At 43.7% G+C, this 16,739-nt stretch overlaps 1 protein-coding gene and 1 long non-coding RNA gene across 14 annotated transcripts in view; one reads left to right on the top strand and one right to left on the bottom strand.

Annotated features, from left to right (window-relative positions):
* Window positions 1-14,823, top strand: part of MATR3 (matrin 3) — a 26,212-nt gene extending 11,389 nt beyond the window's left edge. For 9 of the 13 annotated variants that reach the window (XM_065030350.1, XM_065030353.1, XM_065030348.1 and 6 more), the window contains 13 exons: window positions 1,895-1,956; window positions 2,588-2,629; window positions 2,876-2,979; window positions 4,114-4,166; window positions 4,624-4,749; window positions 5,372-5,497; window positions 5,669-5,839; window positions 7,682-7,813; window positions 9,088-9,131; window positions 9,580-9,970; window positions 11,040-11,433; window positions 12,013-12,134; window positions 13,624-14,823. In XM_065030350.1, the coding sequence (XP_064886422.1) occupies window positions 1,895-1,956; window positions 2,588-2,629; window positions 2,876-2,979; window positions 4,114-4,166; window positions 4,624-4,749; window positions 5,372-5,497; window positions 5,669-5,839; window positions 7,682-7,813; window positions 9,088-9,131; window positions 9,580-9,970; window positions 11,040-11,433; window positions 12,013-12,134; window positions 13,624-13,674 (1,818 nt within the window). In that variant the 3' untranslated portion in view covers window positions 13,675-14,823. The remainder of the gene's footprint in view (window positions 1-1,894; window positions 1,957-2,587; window positions 2,630-2,875; window positions 2,980-4,113; window positions 4,167-4,623; window positions 4,750-5,371; window positions 5,498-5,668; window positions 5,840-7,681; window positions 7,814-9,087; window positions 9,132-9,579; window positions 9,971-11,039; window positions 11,434-12,012; window positions 12,135-13,623) is intronic. The other 4 variants (XM_065030355.1, XM_065030352.1, XM_065030349.1 and 1 more) reach the window with 2 other exon arrangements.
* LOC110359587 (uncharacterized) lies at window positions 14,551-16,739 on the bottom strand. Its single transcript, XR_002414875.2, has 2 exons — window positions 16,539-16,739; window positions 14,551-16,438 (listed from the first exon to the last, which is right to left on the bottom strand). It is a non-coding gene; the product is annotated as an uncharacterized LOC110359587 (long non-coding RNA).

Below are 16,739 nucleotides of genomic sequence, written 5' to 3'. Positions count from 1 at the left end.
TGTAATTCAAATCTTAAGATGCAGTTTGCTTTGTGTCTGTGAAGTAAATCGTGCCTTAGGTTTTTTTAGGCATTTTGTCAATCCCAACCCCTTTAGCAAGGAATGAGGCATTAGGTGTGGAGCGATTGTGCTCTCTGCCAAAGAGAAAGGCTGACGCAGTGTGAGCAGATGAATTTGGAGGTTAAACACTGGAAACGGTGATACATCTCAAAGGGAAAACGTGGCCATGTCCCTAATAGAGGGCTGTCTAAAATTAGCTACTTAGATTTGGCCTCATTTTCTGAAGAACAATGTGTCCTCTTGCTTGCATCAATTGAGGCAAAAGGTAAGCTGAGTTTTAAGAAACTCGCTTCAGATTTTCTCTGGCTTAACTTTGGGCGTTCACATTTGTGTCTGTAAATACGGAGTGCCCTGGAACCCTTCAGACTGGGGAGGGGCAGGCACCGAAGGGAAGTCCCTGTGAAGAATTGTGTTTAATACAAATATAATAACGTAGACGTGCACTGTTGTTCCTAGAACTTTCCCTAGGGGGAAAAAATAATAAATCCTAAGTTATATGCCAGATCTCCCTTTTTTGCCAGTTTAAAAGTGTTTGAAGTGTAATGAGCATTACATGTCCCAAACTTTGGCTCTAGTTTGCAGATAACTTCTACTTCAGTTTATAATATTAAATGACATGTTAAGACAGCCTTTAATCCTGTTGTATCAGGCAGAATGGGCCACTGAGGCTTTACAGATAGTGCACCCAAAGTCAGAAGGTTTTTTAGTGTTTAAAAGACAGATTTTTAGTGTAGTACTGAAACTTGGTAGAAAGCTTTGAACTGAAGAAACTTCAGTAGCTTTGCTTGGGGGTTTTGGTTTTTTATCTTAATTGCCAACGCATTTATTAATCTGTAGTTTCAGAGCCTACATCTTGTGCAGTTAACAAGAAAAAGTGGTGCTCTCGTTTTACATGATAAAATAACTGAAGGTTTCGTCTCGCTCCACGTTGTGTTTCATGTATCATGGGGTACTATTGGAGCGTAGCTTAGTGACAGCACTTCACGGGAGACTTTAAATGCAGGACTTTCTCCTTTGTGGAAAGTGTAAGTTGGGCCTTTAGCATGTGGAAACACTACAGTGATCCTCAGTAGTGTCTCGTATCCAGAGCGGAGCAGTCCCCGTGCCTTCTCTCGTCTTGAACAACCAACCCCTTCAGAATCAGAATAACCCGCAGAGAAAAAGTAGAAAGCCCTCATTCCTTTCTAGTGCTAAAGCCCGAACTAGAAGGAGTTTTCCTGGCTGATTTGGTTTAATTCCATTATTCCTCCTTAGTACCATCTTGATTTAGACCTCCTTTTTTTCTTTATTATTTCCCCTCAGATGGTCAGATATTTTTATGTCACCTGTACACTCGTAGTTTGTCCTAGCTGTGCACTTTCATTGCCTTTAGTCTTTCCTTTCTGATTTCCTTGCAGTTCCTTGGCTTCTTTATGGTTCTAAAAACTGGAGTGTTTAGCTTAAATGCTCTTTAAAAGTCTGAGGAATGAAGCAGAGAGAGTGGAGGAAATTCTAAAATTACTGAAGGAGAAAACTCTCAGCATCAGGTTGTAGAAGTTGAAGTTGTGATGACACACACGTGCTGTAGCGGTCACCTGGGTGAGCTTTGCACCTCTGAGGCAGGATCAAGCCCGTATAATGTAAGATATTTTCATCAGGCACCTTTTCACCCAGGTTAGGAGTTTGGAGGTAGGTCCAAATTCAGTGGCTCTTTACAAAATGAGATTTGTATTATCTCTGCCTCTATTTTCGATACTTCAGATTAGAAGAGAAGGTGCTGCACTATGTAACATGATTTTGTTAAATTGGCTTGCCGCGGGTGGCTGTTAATTTTTAATTATTTACTTTGCTGCAGGAGTGGAACCATCATATCAATGGAGCGACTCACAGCCGACGTTGTCAGCTGCTGCTTGAAATGTAGGAATTTGAAGTACAGTAAACATTCCTGTGGCGTGGGGGCAAATACAACTACAGAACGATCAATTATGTTGCACAAAACAGGTTTATAAAACACGCTGTGCCCTGTAGGGAATAGAGTCATGGAATAGATTGGGTTGGAAGGGACCTTTGAAGGTCGTCTGGGCCAGCGTCTCAGCACCCTCGGTGTCAAAACAACTTCTTCCATGTGTTCATCCTGACCCCCCCCTGAATAAAAACACATAGCTTAAACAGAGCATCTTCAGGACAAAAAAGGGATCTTAGTTCATAACTTTTGGATCCTACTGATCAACATGTAACATGTTTAAAGAGCTGAATGTCAACAGGGGGAGTATACTGTAATTTTTTACTTGTCGCTTGTCTCAATTTTTAATGTAAAGCAAACTGCAATATGCATTATAAACTATCAGGCGTGTTACATATTGCGAGAAGCTTCTCATTAAGAATAGCACTTCTGGCAAGAGATGCTGCTCACATCTCGTCGCGGTCAGTGTTACCGTGTCTTTTATCTGTGCTGACGTGGAAAGGTATTGCCGCTTGTATGGAAATTATTGCATAGGTAGAGATTCTCTTCTTCTTACCTTTTCCTTTTTTGTGTGTGTCTTTTAAGATACCCAGAATGGAATCCTGACAGTGATTCAGGACATGGAATGTAAGTAGTAGTGAATTTTATGATATTTGTAATATTTTGTGTGAAGCAGAGGATGTTTTTAACACTTGCTGTGAAACAACACACCTTTTCTTCGCCTGGATACCTCCCTTTATTTTCTATGGGCTGAAGCACAGCAGTAAAAGTGGCTGAAGTTAACTGTGCCTTGGCTGCTCTGCAGAAGTTAGGGGTGTTTTTTGAGACTGATTTTTGGTTTAAAATGAACGTTGCTTTTTCCCCTCTTTCTAGGGGTGATCCCTTTATGTTGCAGCAATCCACAAACCCCGCACCAGGGATTCTGGGACCACCACCACCTCCATTCCACCTTGGAGGGCCTCCTGTTGGCCCAAGAGGTAACATCAGCAGCTTTTACAAGACCTAGATCTTGTGGGTTTGATTCTCTTGGTTTTTCTTGGCTTATTTTATTTTTTACCAGTGTCTTTAAACAAAAGAACACTCACGTTTTTGGACAGCAGAACTGAAATACCCTCTGTGGCCAAAGACTGGTACTCGGATCCCTCACTATCACCTTCCACCATCTGCTAACTGCATTATTATGGCTGGTTTTTTAACTGTGTTTGATTAATCCACGCATTTTTCCCCCATCTATAAGTTTTTAGTGTCTGTCTTTTGTTGGTGGTTTGTTTTTTTTGTGAAACTTAAAATAATTCAATGTCCTAAGTGTTTTTTCCCCCCCTTAATTTTGTATAGATTTGACAAATAGATGTAAATAGCAACTGAGAAATGGGAAGATAGATGGTGTAAGCCTCTTCTTCCCAGGAAGGCAGGCTAAGAATCAGGTTCTTGCCTGAAGTTGTTGCTTCTCCCCTTTTAAATGGTTCAAGTGACTAAAGGAGCAAAATGAAGTCATTTACATAGGTATCCTGACAGAGTGCAAGTATTTCAGACTCTTTAAAGGCGTTTTTAGACGATAGATGCGTCTATACTTAATTTCATTAAAATATTACAGTTAGTTTTTCAAAACACCTCAAACTTGACTTTGAGCCAGACTGTCTGAAAGGCTTTTTTCAGGTGTTTCCTAGTAAAATAAGCATTATGGTAGAGTTGAGTTTGGGTTAGAAGCAAAACTAGGAGTCTCTTCCTACACCAAAAACCTCGGTTGTACAAAATGTATCTTTGTTAAGGAGATCTCTTATCTTTTGTGTATGAAGATGTTTTGCTATGGCAAATCTTAGCCTAAAACAGGAGGCAGTTTTCTTATTTCTCAATGGGCTTATTCTCCGCTGTTTCTGCACCTCAGTCCGTGCAGCTCCTTCTCTAGTGTTGAATTGAACAGGATGATGAGGAAGGAAGCTCTGAAATAATTTAAGTCTTGTCAGACTAATGAAATTATTAGTTTTTTAAACTTGATGCCGTTGTGTTTTGGTATTACAAGTGACTTGAATCTTTTAAGAAATCTGAAAAGACATGTTAGTACCAGTCTTACAGGTTGAACTAAGCTTGCTCATTCTTTTAATTTCTTAAAGGAGCTGGAAATGGAAATATGCAAGGACCGAGACACATGCAAAAGGGCAGAGTGGTGAGTATTAAAAATTTGGTGTGTTTTCTTGTTTCTACAAACCCACAATTTTAAGTACATATGCCTTTTGTTTGCTTTCCTGAAGATCTGTTTGAATGAATGGATTGTCTTTAAAAGGCTTTATTATTTATTTGTGTGGAAATGCTGATGCTTTGCTGAAGGTTTTGTTGTGCCGAGTACTCTACAAAATATCTGTTCCAAAACTCCACCGGCCGTATTTAAACACTCTCTTTATGATGAGCGTGCAGAACAGCGGCTTTGGCACAGCAGGCATCTTCCTCTCTGGAAATCCCCAGAGCTTCTGTGCCGTTCTGTATGCATCTCCTTTTGGTTACTGCTGAAGATTTACAATCAAGAAGTAAATAAATAGTAGAGCAGAGCCTTGCAGACTTTGTTTTTAGGTTAGCTGATGCACATCTCCTGTTCACGTTGTGTCCGTATCCTTTGTCTTCAACAGGAAACAAGCAGAGTTGTTCACATCATGGATTTCCAGAGGGGAAAGAACTTGAGATACCAGCTGCTTCAGCTTGTTGAACCGTTTGGAATCATTACAAACCACCTGATTCTAAACAAAATCAATGAGGTGAGATGGGGCCCTTCAGTGCTGCTGCCGGCACTGCTCGGTGTCTTTAGTGTGCTTAATGGTGGAGCTTAATTATTGTGAAATGACTTACTTGGCTACCAAGCAAGATGACACCAAGGTCATGGGTGAAAGGAGGAGTGACTGCTGAGTTTCTTTCCTGAAATGCTGTAATACTGCATTTTAACTTAAATAGCTTAAAAATCCTGGTTTTTGTTGTTCGTAGCTTTCTTGAAAGTACACTCTGCTTTCAAATTCTGTTCTTGTTCTAATATACTCTGAAAACTTATTTGGTCATAGTTTCTATTACGCAATGCCATATTTTGAAGTGTGGAAAAAGCCAATATCATAGAAGAGAAAAAACAGGCAGCAATTGAATGTGTTGGATCCAAATGTAGGTGGAATGTGAACCAACCAAATAGTTCTGTTTGCGCGCCTAAATAAAGTATGTGCCCTTCCTGCCAAGTTCTGCAGGGCACTTCAAGTTGTAGCCAAAAGGCGGCTTTTGTTTTTGGTGCAGCTGTTTTTACAGGAAAGCAACGAAGACCTTGAGGTTAAAAATAATAATAATAAAACAGTACTAGTTCTTGAAGGAGTAGCGCTTAATTTGTTTGTATGATTTCAGGCGTTCATTGAAATGTCGACTACCGAAGATGCCCAGGCTGCAGTAGAATACTACTCCACAACACCCGCGCTGGTGTTTGGTAAACCAGTCCGAGTCCACTTGTCACAGAAATACAAGAGAATAAAGGTAAAACATTCTGCCTTATTTTAATCTGGGGCATTCAGTGTTACGAGGCCGTTGCGTTTAAGTTATTCTTTATGTACTTCTCAGCCATATCAACTGAATCAAGGGACAGTCACTAATTTATATCTTATGTAGCATGCACTACAAAAAATTTAATACCCTTTTAAATTTTAGAAGCCTGAGGGTAAACCTGACCAAAAAAATGAGCCGCCAAAACCAGAACTTGGCCGTGTGATTCACCTCAGCAATTTACCTCACTCTGGATACTCCGACAACGCCGTCCTCAAACTGGCGGAACCCTACGGGAAGATTAAGAACTACATCCTGATGAGAATGAAGAGCCAGGTGAGTGAGCATTGCAGCACACATGTGGTGATTTGGAACTTGGGTTTTCAGCTGTGAAGAGCTGATGTGCCTTGAACGGGTGTGTGTGCAGACTTGCTGCTCTAGCACAGGTATGGGAATTATTGGGGTGTAGGTGGTGGTTGCTGTCCAGCTTCCTGCACAACGTTACTGTAATGGGAGCTGCATGTAAATTAAAAAAAAAGGAAAGAATAGACCTCAGCTGAGAAGGTATATTTAGCATTGAGGCTTAATTTTTTTTTTTGTTATGCAGATTTCTGGGAGTCTTGGAACATTCTTAAGGCTGAGAAAACATTACCTATGAGACACAAATATATACCACTATTACACATTCCTTTAATTATCTCTTATTTTTCATTCTTTAAACAAAGGCAGTTGCACTGTGGCTCTCTGAACTTTTAAAAAAACCTGAAGATATTGCATTGCATGTATATAGTAAAGTGCTTTGGATGTGCGTGTACAATGATTTCTATAAATACACAGGAGTTTAAAGTATTTAGTTCTGTATTTGTTTTCAGCTTTGCTGTCCCAGTTTGTTGCTCCCTAGAGTTAAATAGGAAATTCCGGTGCTTTTTCAGAGTGATGAGTGCCTGAATCCCCTAATCACAGAATCACAGAATGGACTGGGTTGGAAAAGCCCTCAGAGATCATCCAGTCCAACCCTTGGTCCAACTCCAGTCCATTGACTAGATCATGGCACTAAGTGCCATGGCCAATCTCAGTTTAAAAACCTCCAGGGCCGGTGAGTCCAGCACCTCCCTGGGCAGCCATTCCAATGCCTGACCACTCTCTCTGCAGAGAATTTCTTTCTAATCTCCAGCCTCAATTTCCCCTGGCAGAGTTGAAGCCCATGCCCCCTTGTCCTATTGCTGATGCCTGGGAGAAGAGCCCAATCCCCACCTGGCTAGAACTGCCCTTCAGGTAGTTCTAGAGAGTGCTGAGCTCAGCTCTAAGCCTCCTCTTCTCCAGACTAAACAAGCCCAGCTCCCTCAGCCTCTCTCCACAGGGCTTGTGTTCAAGTCCCTTCCCCAGTCTTGTTGCTCTTCTCTGGACCCGCTCCAGCACTTCAATCTCTTTCCTGAGCTGAGGGGCCCAGAACTGAACACAACACTCCAGGTGTGGCCTCCCCAATGCAGAGCACAGGGGAAGGATCACTGCCCTTGTCCTGCTCACCACGCTGGTTTGGATACAGGACAGGACACCATTGGCCTTCTTGGCCACCTGGGCACACTGTTGGCTCATGTTGAGCTTCCTGTCCATTAGTCCCCCCAGGTCCCTTTCTGCCTGACTAATGTCACACTTGGGGAGTGAAAAACGACTGGAATCCATTGTGTGACCCCCAGGAAGTCCTGCCCGACCATAATTCACCAGAATTCAACCCCCTTGCTGTCCAAGCTGTATGCAGAAACAGCTCTTCTCTATCTGCTCGTGATCCTTTAGCCCAGATGTGTTTTTAAAAGCTTGTTCAGCAGACTTAGTGTGTTGTAGGCTTGTCTCTTGGAGGGACCCCTCACAAAGCAGGGCCGACAGACCAGCAAATGCTGCCTTGCTGTTTAAGGCTTCTCTCAAAAAATAAAATACTGTTTAATTTGTTTAATTTCAGAGCTTTCTATGGGACAGATATTACTGAATTGAAAAGCCGGGGTGTATAGAGCACTTTGGTAAATGTAAAAATGTACGGCTTGTTTGGAGAGGACGGATCTAGTTGTATCTCTCAATTTTGTTTCAGCGTTTGGAAATGCTGTGGTTTAGGTTAAATAGCTTTGCCTGCAGAAGTGTGGTGTAGTTCACAGTCATTATTAATGTGTGTTTTCATCTTTTCAGGCTTTCATTGAGATGGAGACCAGAGAAGACGCTTTAGCGATGGTTGAGCATTGTGCCAACAAAGCGCTTTGGTTCCAAGGCAGATGTGTGAAAGTGGATTTATCTGAAAAGTACAAGAAACTGGTGTTAAGGGTAAGTAGTGGGTTTAGGTTTTTAATTGTGTTCGAAGGGGTAAAGTGAAGTAGAAGACAGCTAGCGCTTATTGAGAATTTGGAAGGATTCGCTTTGGCATTTTCTGAACTACCTGAGCGCAGTTACTTGGCATGAGGGGTGTTACGTGGCCTAGAACAAAGTACACGGATTTTCCTTTCAGATTAAACAAAACCCAGACAAATGGAGATATTTTCATTAAAATCTAAAATGTTCTGTAAGGTGGGTTCTTTTTCTCTCGCTCTCCTCTGAAAATGATCAGTGAGTAAAATCAAGCCGGGTGGCAGAATGGTGTCCTCAGGCATTCGATACTTAGTTCTTGGCTTTTCACAGCTGCTGCTGGTTTTGTCTGTTTTGTTGTATTCTAGTATACAGAAAAAAGATGAAATGTTGGTAGTTTAAGGAGGAATCCCTACCAGATTTTACAACAGAACATGTTTCCAGTGTTGTTTGCCATCCAAAACCTCTTTCCTTTAGCACAGGGAGCATTTTGATCCCTCTTGTGGACACGAACCCCCAGCTACCTCGATAGATTGCTAACTCTTAAAAAGAAGCTTTGTCAAAACTCGGAATGTAACTGCACTTTGCACGTGTAGCTCATACCAAGGAGGGAGGTGTTGGCCAACAGTGGTTTTTTGTTTGTTTTTACATAGTACCAGGCTAATAGTCTTGCAGTTGACTTTCTCGATGGGCCTATGACATTAGCTAGGAAAGGAGGAGCAATCTGAACTGTCACGCTGTCTCAAACATAAGCTTTCTATTGCGGAGCGTGAAGGAATTTTCCTATTGCACCTGATAATGCGCCGAAAGCGAATGCTTTGTGCAAATTCAAATACTTAGGCAATGCATTGGATCATTTTCCATGTTGCTGCCATATGAGTGGAACTTCCTATTCGGTAACTCATAAATAAGCAAAGTGTGGGTCTGCTGAAGCTTTCCATGTCGCCCACTGCTAACGCCGGGGACGGGGGAAGAGGGTCACGCTGACTTGTGCTGTCCGTGAACACGGGTTGTTCTGGAGCAGGATGTCCCACTGGGTAACTGGCAGTGACTGGGAATCAAGTTGGGATTTCTAGGTTGGTACAGTCCTGTCTAACAGAATAGCAGGTTGCTACCTGTTAGGTGCTAAAAGTACTTGTGCATTAACGTCGTTGGGAGTGCTTGCCTAGATGGTGCTGTCTGGTCTGAATTAATGCTGTGACTGTTGTGTAAATCATCATTACTGTGACTTACCATTTTTTAAAATTTCATTTTAGATTCCAAACAAAGGAGTTGAACTGCTGAAAAAGGATAAAACTAGGTAATTAACTGTTGCTAAAGCATAAAATTGTTTAAAAGAAATATGAAAATAGCTTACCCAGAGTATAGAAATTATACAAAAGGAGTTAGGCAATGTCTGAGATCCAGTTATTCTTTGTTGTATCCTGAGATGAACTGTTTCTAGTGCTACCTGCCCTCCTCCTCAAATGCTGGTGGTTTCACAGCCTCTTCAGGCAATCCTTTCCAGTCCCTAATTAGCGTTGCCTTCCTTCAGTTTACACCCATGAGCAGTTGTCCTGTGCTGTAAGGACTGTTTTTCCTTGCAGCCTTTTGCATATTTCAAGAGTGGGATCTTTCCCTCAACCCTTCCCTTTTTGAAACTAAAGCACAATCTACTTCAGGCTTATCTAGAAAACTATAACTACCTCTTTTTAGGCGTTTCTGGACTCTCTTCAGATTTACAAGCAGGTATTCTTTATTCTTTGCAGAAAGAGAACGTATTCTCCAGACAGCAAAGATTCTCCAAGCGATAAGAAATCTAAGACAGATGCTGCTCAGAAACCTGAAAATGACGGTGCGGAAGCTAAAGCGAAAGAGGAGAAACAAGACGATGCCGCTGAGCCATCGGGCACTAAAAGCAGCGAACAGGCTGACCCAGACGAGCCGAGTTTGCTGCTGGAGTCGGAAGATGAGCTGCTGGTGGACGAGGAGGAAGCGGCAGCGCTGTTAGAAAGCGGCAGCTCGGCGGGGGATGATGCGGATGTCGCCAGTTTAGCTGATGTCACTACCGAAGAAAAAAAGGAGACAACTGATGATGCGACCGCCAAAACCGAGGGGAACGTTGTGGCCAATCCGGCAGCAAAGAAAAAGCTTAAAAAGGTAATTGTATAGTAAGACAGGGTTTTCCACACAGGTACCTAACTTGAATAGCACATGGCAGTGTTCTGTTGCAGAGCTTTTTCCGTGGGTCTTTAAGACACTCGTGGCACACCTGTCTGAAGAGAAATGGCTGTTAAAGTTCCTGTGGAGAAAGTGGAAGATCCCGTTGGATGCCACTTGCACATGAAATGCGTTACAAATCGCTGTTTGTGTTTTGACAGCAGTATTCACTTGTGGGGTTCTACCCATGTTGCTTCCTGGAGGTTTTCTTGCCTTTCTCTCTGCCCTTTTAACACCAGCAGCCAGGGACTGGGTTTTGCCCACAGCAGTTTCTTGTGAGACCGGCTCTGGTTACTCCTGAGCACAGAATTGTGACATTCAAAAACTGATTTACTTGGGCCTTGGGGCTCATTTAGACTTGGACAAAATTGTTTGCATATCTTTATGCTTAGCTGAAAAGGTGGACAGGTCCATTTGTGGTTGGCCAAGGCCCATTTCCAGTTGAGAAAAAATCCTCTGTCATAGGTTATAGGCTACTTGCTGTGAACATTTTTCCTCACCAGATGATCCCACACTCATGCATTTTGGGTTTTATCATGTTTAAATCATATGCAGTTGTGTGGAGTAGCAAAGTTGCAGTAACGTTATTGACTTGGAATGTTGCTTTGCACAAAAGGCACGTTCCTTGTTTTGAACAAAGTGTGCGTGGTTTTCAGTTTGGGGGATTGTTTTGTCAGGAAGTTCATTGCATGGTGTTGGAATCAATGCTGCCAATGCGAATGCACTCATTATTTCTTATTATGAGGGTATTTTTTGTTATAACTGACTCGAAACCCAAACCGCCTTCCTTGAAAACCTGCATTCTTAGCGCACAGGTGTGAAGCTTCATCTGTTTCAGTCCTACTCGGATTGCTTGAGTAACATTTTGGACGAGCGAGGCAGGTCTTGAAGGACAAATTGAAGTGTTTTTCCAGGGAATGTGGAGATGATGTTTCTCTTCTGAAACTTAAGACAGTTGGAGGGGACCGTTTAAGAATAAGCTGACGTAAGGAAACGGTTTTCTCCACAGCGCTACGTGGGTGGCTTTCCGCGGAGCATGGAAGGGTTCGTCACTCTGGATGAGGTTGGTGACGAAGAAGACTCGGATCATCAGAAACTCCGCAAGTCGGGTTTGGCGCTAAAATCTGCTCCCAAAACCGATGAGAGTTTGGCAGAGATCAAGGTCGACAAGATGGAGGAGCCGGAGCAGGAGAATGAAACGCTAGAAAATGGAACCAAACCCGAAGATAATTCGAAGGCTGAAAACGCTGAAGCTTCTGATCCCACAGCAGTGCAGGATGCTGAGAAAAACACCCACGAAAACACAGACACCCAGGACGAGCAGGAAGCAAAGAGCGTCCAAGAGAAAGCTCTCGTTCCGGACGAGTTTCGGATCGGGCCGTACCAGCCCAACGTTCCTGTGGGTAAGGCTGTTTCCGTTCCCCTCGGACACATCGCTGTGCATCGCTGTAGCATTTCTCATTTCATTTGCCTTTTCTTTCTGGCGACATGTTGCCACTGAGCCTTTCATTTTAGGGCCTCCCGCTCTCCCCCCGTTCTTCGCTCCTCCCTACCCCCCTAGTATTTGATTTCTTTTCCCCCCTTATTTTCACGTATTTCTCCATAACACTTTCCTTAGGCAGAAATTAAATTGGAAGAGGTATATTTTAGCAACACATATTCAATTAATAACACAAATCACAATAGTGGTGTTAGTTTAGATTCATACTAAATAACCAGAAACCAATCACAGAATGTTGTTAGTTCTTTTGAAGGAACCAATAAAATGGACCCTTAATTTGAAAGGTTTAAATTTTGTTTTAAAAAGCCTGCACATATTTAGTTACTACCAGGCCCTGGCTTGACTAAACTAAAACAAGGACTTTTAAAGATGAAGCAGCTTTTAATGTAAAGTGAATTATGGTTTTAAGATTTAGCTGAAATGACATATGACATATGTAGAGTAGATCTCTTAGTTTATTTTGTGGTGTTTACTTCTCTAGGTGTGAATTATGTGGTACCCAAAACAGGGTTTTATTGCAAATTGTGTTCCCTGTTCTACACAAATGAAGATGTTGCAAAAAAGACCCATTGCAGCAGCCTTCCTCATTATCAAAAGTTGAAGGTAAGGCAAAAACTTGTTCATTTTAAATGGTGTGATTCTTTCCTGGGGGAATAGATCTGAATGAGAATGGGCTGAGGAAAAAACACAAGGGCTTTCAGGCAGTGGAAATTGGCTTATTCTAGAACTCTACCTGAAGCCAGACATCTCCAAGACTTCATCTGCTGAAAATAATCTGCAGGATACACATGTTAAAGACGGGCTCTAGCAGGTGTTGTAAATTCGGATGAAAGAGGGCGTTGTGATGGAAGGCCAGGCTCAGAAGTAGTGGTGCAGAGTACATACAGGTGACTCCAGCCCTTCCCGTTGGCCCTCTGAGGGCTTTTTTAAACGGGTCAACGGAGCTTAAGATGTTATATATTAAAAAACAAACCCATATTTGCAACTTCTGATTTTGTGAGCGTGTTTTACAATTAATTGGATGAGGTATCACATGATTGCATGGCATGAGTGATAACGCTGCTTTTAAATGCCACCCTGAGAAAGGGAAATCCTACACAATGTAGCCATAATAACGCAGTGCTCACATGAATTGATTTCATACCCGTCAGTGACTGAGCTGAAAACAAACCCGGGGGGCTCTGGAGAAAAGAAGAAGGTGGCGGCTGGGACTCCAAACATTTGCTTTCTCCCTTGGAATAAGGGAGTGATCACAGGGGACCCTAAACAAGCAGGCAGGGCCCTGGGAGGCAGATGGCACAGATAAACGGCACAAAGCAAACACCATGAGCAAGGAGTAGGTCAAAAAGGCAATTCCCAGGCAGAATCCTATAGCAAGAAAAACCCACCTCATCCATCACCCATAGCTTTTTTTTTTTCCCCTTTTTATTTTAATTTTTCCATTGAGGTACCTGATTACAGGACTTTAAAGCCTTGATGTAAAAGGGGAAGGGGGGAAGTAACCTCAATGTATTAACTTACTGAAATGCAACATGGTTTGGTTTGTTTATTCCGTGGCACAAATGCTCGAGTGGCTTTCTAACGTTGAAGGGTGTTAGAATCGGGGAAGGAAGGGGGAAAGATGCACATTTGTAGCACAGGGACAAGGCGCTTCTCCAGCGGGAGCTTGTCACTGTGCGAGCAAGGAAACGGGCTAAACCCATGAACTGACGCTGCTGCCACGTGTCAGAGTGATAACAAACCCCTCGAGTCCAAAGCACCCGTCGCTAGGGAGGGGAGATGGTTTGGCTCTGGCTTCATCAGTGGCAAATGCCCAGCAGGTAGGTGGCACAACCGCTGTCACGAGCCCAAGATAAAACTGCAGTGAATTGCTGTGTGGAAGGCAGGACCGGCGGGGCTGGGAAACGCGTGTTCGGTGACGTATGGATAACGTGCGTCCCAGGAGCTCCAGCGCACGGAGAAGCGCCGGTCTTAGTTGTGACCTTTGCAGCTAAAAGTGACAGATTTTACACCTCGAAAGTTTAATTGTTGATGTTGTGACTGTGAGAAACTCTTGAAATACCTGTAAAATACCATCACTTTCTCTCAACAGAAAATTCTGGATAAAATGGCAGAAGACCACAGGCAAAAGAAAGAAGCTTAAAAGGAAGGACGGATGTAAGGAAAAGAGTGGCTTTGTTTTTAATGTTTATCTTTTTTAAAAGCAGTACAAGTAGTAGGTGGAAATACTGTATTCCTTTTTTGTTTTAGTGCGATACAGTAGGCGTTAGAGGCCTGTCCATGTGTTTCAATGTTGTAGCAAAAAGCAGACGCAGTTAAGTTAATGACAAAATTTGTTCTTAATGTGAGAATGGCAACAAGTTTTTGTTTTGACACTTCAAGCTATTAAAGAAGAACATCTTGCCCCCTGTGCAAAGCTTGTCTAGGGGCAGAAAACTTCAGTCAAGCTTCAGAAATTCTTTCAGTTCCATTCTCAATAAAAGATAAGAAATCACGCTGTATTTTTATTTTACGTAGAACATTCCATAGTTCAGTCTGAGCCTGGCAGGTATTTAATTTAGAGTGCAAGGCTGTCGTTGCATTTCACTTTTGAAAAGTCTTTCAATGTAAGTTGCATTTTTAAATGTTGACCTGCAGTTTCTTTTAATGTCATTGCTGTTATATAGCAAATAGCAACATTAGTGATTAGCTTCACAACTTTGTGGGTTTTTTCTTTTCAAAGCTCTTGATAGATTTTCCTATTCAGCTTTTCAGTGTATTTTTAGTGAGAAGTAAATGCCCGTTCTCCTCTGACCAGTATTATTGCCTTGAGCTCTTCCTGCCTTTCCTTGAATCCGGTAGCTGTCGTACATCTCGAGTGTATTCCAAAGCAGCGCTTGACTCCTGAAATGTACAAAGGTATCTTTGGATTCCTCACATGTCATTTTTTCATACCCGGTTTTGTTAAAATCTGGTTTTGCGTCAAGAACCTTTAGATCTGTGCTCTCAATGTACCTGCACATGGGAGATGTGAGCAGGAATTTGCATGTGTAGCCCGTGTTTATCTGTAGTTTTTGTTATTTACTGCTTATTTGTGAATTCGGATTACTGAAGTGATTGACCAATAAACAAAGCTAGGCAGCAGTGATTTGTTAGAGACGTCCGGCATGTTAACCAGTGTGTCTGCTGAGCTCTTCATACCAACTTCTGCATGTTTAACACCCGTGATTTAGCAGCTTACGCGTAACTTTCCTTTCTCTTCCCTCAATCCTCTTTTGTTTCTGAGCAAATTAAAATGTCACTTGTTAAAACACTGGTAGGTATGTTCTGCTGACAGTTATTTCTTGGGTTTTACGGTGTTTCTGTGAAAGCTGAAGCAGCATCACGTGTGGATAAGAGGGACGAGGGACAATTCTGACACGGTGCTGAGTGGTTTTCCAGTGTAGGAGGCCGAGCCCCGGGGAAGTGAACACGGACACAAGCTGGTGTGTTCTGTGGAAGTCCTGAGAACTTGTCTTGCCCGGTGTGAGGATGCAGCAGCACCACGTTACAAAAAGGGGAGGTGGGCGATCCCTTCTGTGTAAGAATCGAAGTGTAACCTCAAACACGGCAGCAGTTCCTCTGACATGCCAAGCGGCAGCTCCTGGCACAGGCTCTATTTAAACAGCACCTCCAGATGAATGCAGTGACTCACCCTCGCGCTTTTACACACATAAGTTACTGCTTTGTACGTGGCGAAGTCTCGTGTGGGTGCGAAGTCAATTAAATATAAAGCAGTGATCCGGTCTTCAACCTGCTCCCCGGCTTTCCCAGAGAAGGCACAAGGGGCAGCCGCCCTGCACTCTGATTTGTACCCGGCTCCCCGCTTGCTCATGGGGACGTTGGTCCCTTACCTGTCACCAGGACCGTGCTGTGTTCATCAGCCAGGCACAGCACTGGGCTTCGAAGCAGCCGTACGCTGTTTGCCAGTCACCCCTTCCTTTCTAAAGGTGGCGGATAATTTATTTTTAAGGTCTTTATTTTTAAGTTTTCTTACAACATGCAGTTAAGATTAACGTACTAAAATATTACAGCTGTTTTCTTTTTAAAACAGCCTTTGCTTAGCTCTGCGTGCATCGGCCACAGCTGCGCGGTGGCTGTCGGTGCCGCCAGCCTGTGTCGCTGCGGGGCGGAGCGGCAGGAGCCCGTTCCCTCCCGCAGTCCCAGGTGTATGTAGTGCCAGCGCTGCCCTCCCTGCTGCTCTCAGCTCACAGGCCCTCGTGCCGGTTCGAGTCAGATGCCTCTGCATGCATTTTGGAACCCGGTGTTTTGCCTCCCGGCACCGCCCTTGAGGCGGGGGCTCTGCACGCTGCTCTGCACGCGGGTCACCGAATGCTGGGAAGGAGTCTGTTACAGGTGAGAAAGCCACCTCCTGCTGCATTTATCGAAGTAGAGTTGCAGATAATTGCGGAAACACCACTAGTAGAGCAGAGTAATTTTGATCGATTTTTTTTCAGACTGACCCTTGCACGGGTATTTTAAGGGAGGTGACGCTTAGCGGGTGTCTGACGGGCCATGGAGAAAGCTCTTGGGCTTTGGCACAGGTTTATATGGGTCAGTCACCGTTACCAACAGCCCCGCTGCAGGGAGGACGCGTCCCCGGGAACCCGAGACGCCCGGGCTGCGTGGAGAACCTGCTGAAACTGCTGCTGCTCAGCCTGAGAAACCCTCTGGATTACTGGAGGTTACTTATTTCTGCGCAGCTCAGCCCTCAGTAGCTCATTTTGTTGCTATTTCCCACCTTGTTCTTGGGGCATTTTCCTGCTTTCTGGGGCGGGTAGAAGCCGAATTTTGACTCCAGGTGAAGCCAGAGTGCCTGGGGAACAAGGGCCTCAGCTCTGTTACTGTGCTGTCCAGGAGCTGCGCTGTTAGCATCACTTCCACCCTCCCTGTGACGAAAAGCGGGGGAGAAGCAAAGGAGAGAATAAAAAATGACTTTTTTGGATCCATTTTGTAAATAGGGTTAAAGCCTGGGCAGTTAATGTAGACCCCATAAAAACGCATTCCATATCTCCTGTTTTCCAGTATTGAGCCTTAAAAATGCATGGGTGTAGTGCGGAAGCACTCGCTTTGCGGCCAGACGTGTTCCCTTCCCTTTCCCCGGTGCAGCCCGGCCCGGCTGCTGCCGGCTCTCCCGGGCGCTAACGCGGCTGCTGCGCAGCGCCGCCATCCCAGCCGGCGCCACAAGAT

The sequence above is a fragment of the Columba livia genome, chromosome 14 (assembly GCF_036013475.1).
Source record: "Columba livia isolate bColLiv1 breed racing homer chromosome 14, bColLiv1.pat.W.v2, whole genome shotgun sequence".
Taxonomy (NCBI): domain Eukaryota; kingdom Metazoa; phylum Chordata; class Aves; order Columbiformes; family Columbidae; genus Columba; species Columba livia.
Note: the sequence above shows the minus strand (reverse complement) of the source record. Positions and strands in the feature narration are given on the sequence as shown.